The 6,374-nt window shown below is 40.1% G+C and overlaps 1 protein-coding gene across 2 annotated transcripts; it reads right to left on the bottom strand.

Moving 5' to 3' along the window:
* Positions 1–1,418: 1,418 nt before the first annotated feature.
* On the bottom strand, positions 1,419–5,751 carry LOC306933405 (phosphatidylinositol 4-phosphate 5-kinase-like protein 1). Of its 2 annotated transcripts, none has more exons than XM_079515620.1 (9): positions 5,555–5,751; positions 4,983–5,033; positions 4,578–4,729; positions 4,102–4,226; positions 3,972–4,006; positions 3,819–3,874; positions 3,598–3,707; positions 3,149–3,311; positions 1,419–2,232 (listed from the first exon to the last, which is right to left on the bottom strand). In XM_079515620.1, exons 1-9 carry the CDS (start codon positions 5,708–5,710, stop codon positions 1,782–1,784), a joined length of 1,299 nt encoding a protein of 432 aa, XP_079371746.1. In that variant the 5' UTR covers positions 5,711–5,751; the 3' UTR covers positions 1,419–1,781. The 2 variants fall into 2 exon arrangements, with proteins under 2 accessions (XP_079371746.1, XP_079371747.1); XM_079515621.1 differs by having other exon boundaries at positions 1,781–2,232; positions 3,149–3,232.
* Positions 5,752–6,374: the final 623 nt, after the last annotated feature.

The following is a 6,374-nucleotide window of genomic DNA, read 5'->3' as shown; positions in this document are numbered from 1 at the left end:
CGGTGATAAAATGGCCACCAACGTAATCAAAAAAGTCAACCAAAGAACAAGATTCCTTTACAGGATCTCCTCACTGGTCGACAAAAACACCTTGAAGACCTTAACAGGAGCCCTCGTACAAGGCTTCTTTGACTATGCATGCACCTCCTGGTACCACAGCACCTCAAAGGCCCTTAAAACTAGGCTCCAGACTTCCCAAAACAAACTGGTCAGGCTCCTACTTGGCCTCACCCCCCGAACCCACCTCACCCCTGCCCACTTTGACAGACTGGCATGGCTTAGGGTTGTCGACAGAGTACAGCATCTTGCAATGGGTCTGGTCCACAAGATTCGATACTCCACCAAGATACCCATGTACCTGTCTAGATACTTCCTTAATGTTAACGAAGTCCACACCCACAACACCAGAGGGAGTGCAACGAACCATTTACAACCCAGATTCGGCACAAACAAGGGACTAAATTATTTTCGCTACTATGCCACCAAAATGTGGAACGCCCTACCAACAGTCATTAAGACATGCGAATCCCTTGACTCCTTCAAAACCGCTCTCAAAGGGCACCTACGGATGGCTGCAATTCGAAACTGGCCCCCGTAAAATCTGAATCCTCCCCCCCCCCCTTTTCCCCTCACTGTATATGTTTCTTTTCCCTTTTTACCTCCATTATGATGAATTCCTGTTCTGTTCTTTGTCTATATAGAAGTGTCTATTTGTACGTCTCTAAATGTTTTGATGAATTGAACATGGTGGACCCTGTTGTAAACAAGTGTAATGCTTAATTGGGTCGTCCACTCACAGTTAACAGCCTTTGTATTGAGTTTGTGCTTGAAATGTACTGTAATTCTGCAAACTGTTAATAACATTTTCAATCAATCAATCAATCAATGTATGTAATATGTATGATATATGATGATAAGAGCGCCCCTCACTTCACACAAGTGTGATTTTCTTAATATTAATTTGGACAGACATGGTGACGGCCACTGTCATTTAGTCTACAAAATATGCACAGGACCAGGTAGCTTAGTAGAAGTCAATAGATCTGAGCCAATCTAAGTCTGATGATATTAACTAAATAATATACTACCAGTTGGTATTGTATTTTATATCATGTTTTATCGTTATACAACGAACAAGGTATATGCCTAACGAGCATGAGCTCGCATGGCGCATGGGTCTTGCAGCTTAGTTGAGTTTGTGTATGTATGCTCCAAGTTGGGCAAGCTACTTAAAAAAAGTAAAGTTACTGCTCTCAAAAAATAACTAGTTACTTAACTTACTTTACTAGTTACTAAATTATAAAAGTAACTAGTTTTACTTACTTTTTTATAATGTGTATGTTCATGAGAAATTGCAAATGAATATTCATGAAGGAACAGAGGTTTATTTGCAGTATTGCATTAGATTCATTTGTGTATACAGTAACAGTTATAGGCTGCAAGAATGACTCATGGTATTTGGGGGAGTTCTCACTCAGCTTGTCTGCAAACATAACACAGCCTTTTGAATGTAGCTCTATAGTAAACAGTATCTTTAATCAAGTTAAAGTAATTGCATAATAGTCAAGCAAAGTTATATAAAATAATAATGATGTACTTTAGACAGTATGACCCTTCTGGTTGAGCTAAATAAGCATGCATAAATAAACACAAGTATCACCATCTAAATACATATTAACATAAATAGGCTAGGCTTAACACAATACTTGGTGAAATATTTACATCCATCTATGCTGTTTTTGCATTCTCCTCTCCCTTCCTATTGATCTTTTCTCTTCGTATTACTGGGTGTGGTTCTGTACCCACTGGCAGAACCTCTGTGAATAGGCAGGGGGGCTGACAGTGGAGAAAGCTCTGCCAGGAAAGCGAACCCTTTTCCACAGATTCTCAAGCCTTTTTTTCAGACCATAAACAGTGAAAATGTCTATGATGCCAACAAAGTAACGGTGCTGAGGCCCGTCCAAGACGTGAATTGCGTTTTCAAAATTTGGCAGCAGGCGACGGTGCTTGTTATGGAATTCTTGCAATTCCATTTCAGTGCTGGTCCCAGTTGCCTGGCAGTTGATCTCTTGGAGGGGGGTTGCATCACCAGTAGTCTCTCCTCGTGCGTGCTGGCGTTGGTCTGACCCACAGTCTGTAGTATCTGGTGGCTGCTGCCCTGAGTGGTCATCCAGTAAAGGAATGGTGCAGGGAGCATGTGCCTCAGTGGGACTGTCATCCAGATCCAGGGACCTACAGAAAAGAACCAGGGGATATAGGTGAGACAACAATATAAGCACAATAAATAGAAGGTGACATATTTTACCCCCAATGCTGCTCTGCGTCTCAGCAGAGTGGTATTGGCTTCAACTGCAATTTATTTAGATGGCCTGCTGGCCTATAGTGGTCCAGGCACATGCCACATTATAGGCTTTGGCCTGACAGCGCGTTGCGTATTCGAGTCCCGTTCCTGATGACCATTGCTGCATGTCTCCCCCCTTCTCTCTCTCCCTTTTTCCTGTCATTCTTCACTTGTATCTATCAATAAAGGCAAAAAAAAAAGAAAATCTTAAAAAAAAAAAGATGTCCCATCAGAGTTAGAATTAAAAAAATACTATTTATTTTTACCATGCACTGCACTAGAGACACATTTTGAAAACAAAATCTATATAAAGGTAGACGCCTCTTCCGGCTCTGAAGCGTGTTTTCCCGAGATTCCTTGTGAAGCATACTGGAAGCAGCGGAAGCATGATCGTAAAGATTGAGCGTGCACAACAGAAGTCCCGGAAAAGACGCCCTGTGATTGGCCAGTAGTCACCGTGACTTGAGTGGCAGCGAGAGACATGGAGCATTCGCATGAGAGATGTCACTTGGGCAGTGACGCAACGCACTTCCTGCGCACTTCTGCCCGCTTTTGCACACACACTTCGCTCCAACAAACTGCAGCAGCCAATTAGACATCTCTTTTTTTCAAATTTTCTATGGTTATAGTGCTCAGTATAGGTCACCCAGCGGTAGCTGTTCGTACGACAGACAGACAGACAGACAGACAGACACGTGGCCAGTCATTGGAGCGGTTAAGCACCGCTCAGAAATACATGGGAGAACATCTACACCATGTTTTAGGTTATAATATATGTTTAACTATAATGTTTACACAAGAACCTACTTTGTAGTGCGAATAATGATGTTTGCGAGGGAGTGTCTCCCTTCCAGCTCGTCTCGGTGCATTGGCTGATTGGCCAACAGGAGACTGTAATCCAGCACGTTGAGCCCACGGAGAAAAGTGGTGTCAATTTTCACCTGGTTTACAAGCCAGGATTTCTGGTGACCTGGCAACACAGACATTTAAAATAAACCTCCCGGAACAGTAAAATCCACTGTTCATTTATAGATTTTTAACTCTGAGAGTGCACACATAATTATCAGCACACTCTCAATAGGTATACATACACAGAGTAAGACAAATATAACGTGTATATCAAATGTAGGCATATTCACGTTTCATTTTATTTTCAGTGAGTGATGTGATCACTGGTCATATGCAAAGCACATCATTTAGTTTTTACCGTATAAGGGGTGTGTGTGTGTGCGTGTGCGTGGTAACAAGGCTCTTACCCAATGTGATGTGCTCTCCTTCAAAGTTATTATCCTTCAGCACCTTTATAATATGGTTTCCCTTGGCAGGATCAGTCCATCTGCCCACCTCACAGCCCTTAATGTCATATCTGAATAATCAACAGCATGTTCACCATTAAGATAACTTAGTTTATATGCTAGAATAGTCCAATCTATAAAATAGAGGTCAAAATCATCACAAACAATGAAAATAGACATACCTAATATTGATCCTCTCATCAGGGTAAAACACACTCTGCATCACAATAAAGTACTTCTATAACAGATTGAAACAGAGAGGGTGACATAGAAACTTAAGCAATGCTCATTCATATGCATGTATTTGTTGGTGTGTACAGATCCAAATGTTGTACCTTTATTTCGTTTGGAATAACAATCATATGGACACCTGGAATGTAAAAAATATATATATGTTTTGGGTCATCTCCATATAAACCCATTTTGAACATCCCCAACATTTGGTAGGATTCGTTTGACTCTTACCTAGGAACTTCACTATTAGAGAATGGGGGTATTTCTCCAAGTGGTCCATATATGCCTGCAGGTTAGACAGAAGGAACTGCACCTCCCGCTTGCTCTGTGTCTTTAAGAAGAACCTCTTATTATTCCTAGAACCAGGGATACAGAATTGAGAGCATAATATGAATACTGTGTTCGGTAGACTGTCAGCAGTGTGGACGTTTCTTTGAAAGCATAGTTTGCAAGCTACAAATTACTTACACTGGAACAAATACAATAAAATGACAGCAAAAGTGCCCTCAGGATAAAACTTGTTTGGCAAAGAAAAAGCAGCAGCAGCAGTAGTAACTATAATGCAGATAATTGCTTTTCTATGTAAAGCGCTTTGGATAAAAGCGCTATATAAATGCACCATTTACCTTTTTTTTTTTTTTTTACCATTTATACATGCATTTGTATGCATGTATGTACAGTACTGTAGGCGGCAAAATTATACTCACGTGATGAAGAAGTCTGCCTTGCTCTTTGAGTTGCTGACAAACTGAAGATAATGATCGTTTGACAGGGAGTGCTGGTATTCCTCCTCTGTCAACCCAAGGGATGATCTCAGATGGGCAAACACTGGCCCTGCAAATGTCTGCATCTCAAAATCCTGCACGCAGAAAATCCGGTCAAATTATTATTTCTTAAGATTATTATTTATTTTTGTTTTATGCCTCTTGGAATAGGATTTATTATAATAGCATTATCTGTAAATAATATTTGAGGCATGTCTAAAAGGCCTCATTGTTAAAAAAACAAAACAAACATTCTAAAAAAAAACCCAATAAAAGTTCCTATAATAGCTAATTTGCCAAGACAATTTTACAGATTCAAATTGTTGTTGAGAGATGATGACCACTCACCTCATGAATTTGAGTCTCCTCTGCTTTGAAATGTTCTGCTGCAAGTTCATGCTGGATACAAATTCAAAAAGTATTTAATTTTTTAATTTTTGAGGGGCGCTTTTATAGCCATCAGGCTCCACAACCAAGCTTAACCCCCATCTAAAGTTACGAATTGAAAATGTTATTTTGGATTACTGACTCCGGCATTGACTCTGGTGCACTTGCACTTAGATATACACTACAGAACCATAGGTACATATATCAATTCATACATTCACTGTTGATATACTGTACATATATTCATTCACACATTCACTATTGATAGATTGCACAATGCACAGTATATTACCCAGATATTAGATACTCACTGTTGAGGCACACTGTACATTTCAATGGTGATAGACTTCTTAGATATTCATTGGTACAATTAGACTTAGTATTTATTGATAGACTGTATAGAACCTAAGCCTATAACTTTTGTTTTATTTTATTTTGGCTCTTGCTCCTGTTTCACTCTCTGGTGTTGCTGCTGAGACAATAACTTCCCCCACTGTGATCAATATTAAATAAAGGTTTATTTTTTATCTTACCGGTGCTGGGACGTCAATACTAGGCTGGAGAGCTGCGTGTAGGCCATTTTTCATCACTGAGGTGAGATGGTAAAACTCGTGTTCCGGGTTGATTTCAAAAACACCCAACATCCTGCATTGCTGTCTCAGATGCCACCACCGCCTCCGCGTCTGCATTTTCCGGGCCCCGGAACCACCACCATCACCCCTTTTCTTTGTCATCTGTTTCAGTTCGGATTTTTTTTTGACAGGATTGATTGATTGAAAATTGTATTAACAGTTTGCAGAATTACAGTACATTTCAAGCACAAACTCAATACAAAGGCTGTTAACTGTGAGTGGACGACCCAATTAAGCATTACACTTGTTTACAACAGGGTCCACCATGTTCAATTCATCAAAACTTCATCAAAAATTGATTGAAAAGTGTTCATTACTATGCAATATGTAAATGTAACTATGGCTCAGGCAAAATCCGTAAATCTGTCGTTTCCAATGGACACGGAAAAAGTGAATTAACAAGCTGCTACATGGTCACACCTGCTTTGTATATTCTTCACAAAGCTCTTACCTGGTTGCCTTGTTTCCTTGGTTAGTTCTAAAAAGTCACACTGTAGTGTGCAGCACGCCAGCACCCTATATAGTATATATTCAAGAATTTGTGTTTCGCCTTGCCTAATTCAAACGTAAATAAGACTCGTGTTTTATCTGAGATATGTCAGGTAAGAATTGTTTGATCTCTTACCTTTCGTAGCCTACAGTGAAGACTAGTGATTCAGGAATTGAAGAGTCAAGTGCCGCGCATTCCAGACTGGTTGGGCAATACAAGCCGCGCAGGGTG

The sequence above is a fragment of the Electrona antarctica genome (assembly GCF_951216825.1).
Source record: "Electrona antarctica genome assembly, chromosome: 12".
Lineage (NCBI taxonomy): Eukaryota > Metazoa > Chordata > Actinopteri > Myctophiformes > Myctophidae > Electrona > Electrona antarctica.
This window is presented reverse-complemented; position numbering and strand designations above follow the sequence as displayed.

What these genes read in the sequence shown, in the direction of transcription:
- LOC306933405 (XM_079515620.1), bottom strand. Translation starts at nt 5,710, where the DNA reads ATGCAGACGCGGAGGCGGTGGTGGCATCTGAGACAGCAATGCAGGATG. An exon ending in AAGGCAGACTTCTTCATCAC is followed by an intron (nt 4,227 to 4,577) that starts GTGAGTATAATT and finishes CCCTGGTTCTAG; the next exon opens with GAATAATAAGAGGTTCTTCT. An exon ending in ATCATTATTCGCACTACAAA is followed by an intron (nt 2,233 to 3,148) that starts GTAGGTTCTTGT and finishes TCTTTTCTGTAG; the next exon opens with GTCCCTGGATCTGGATGACA.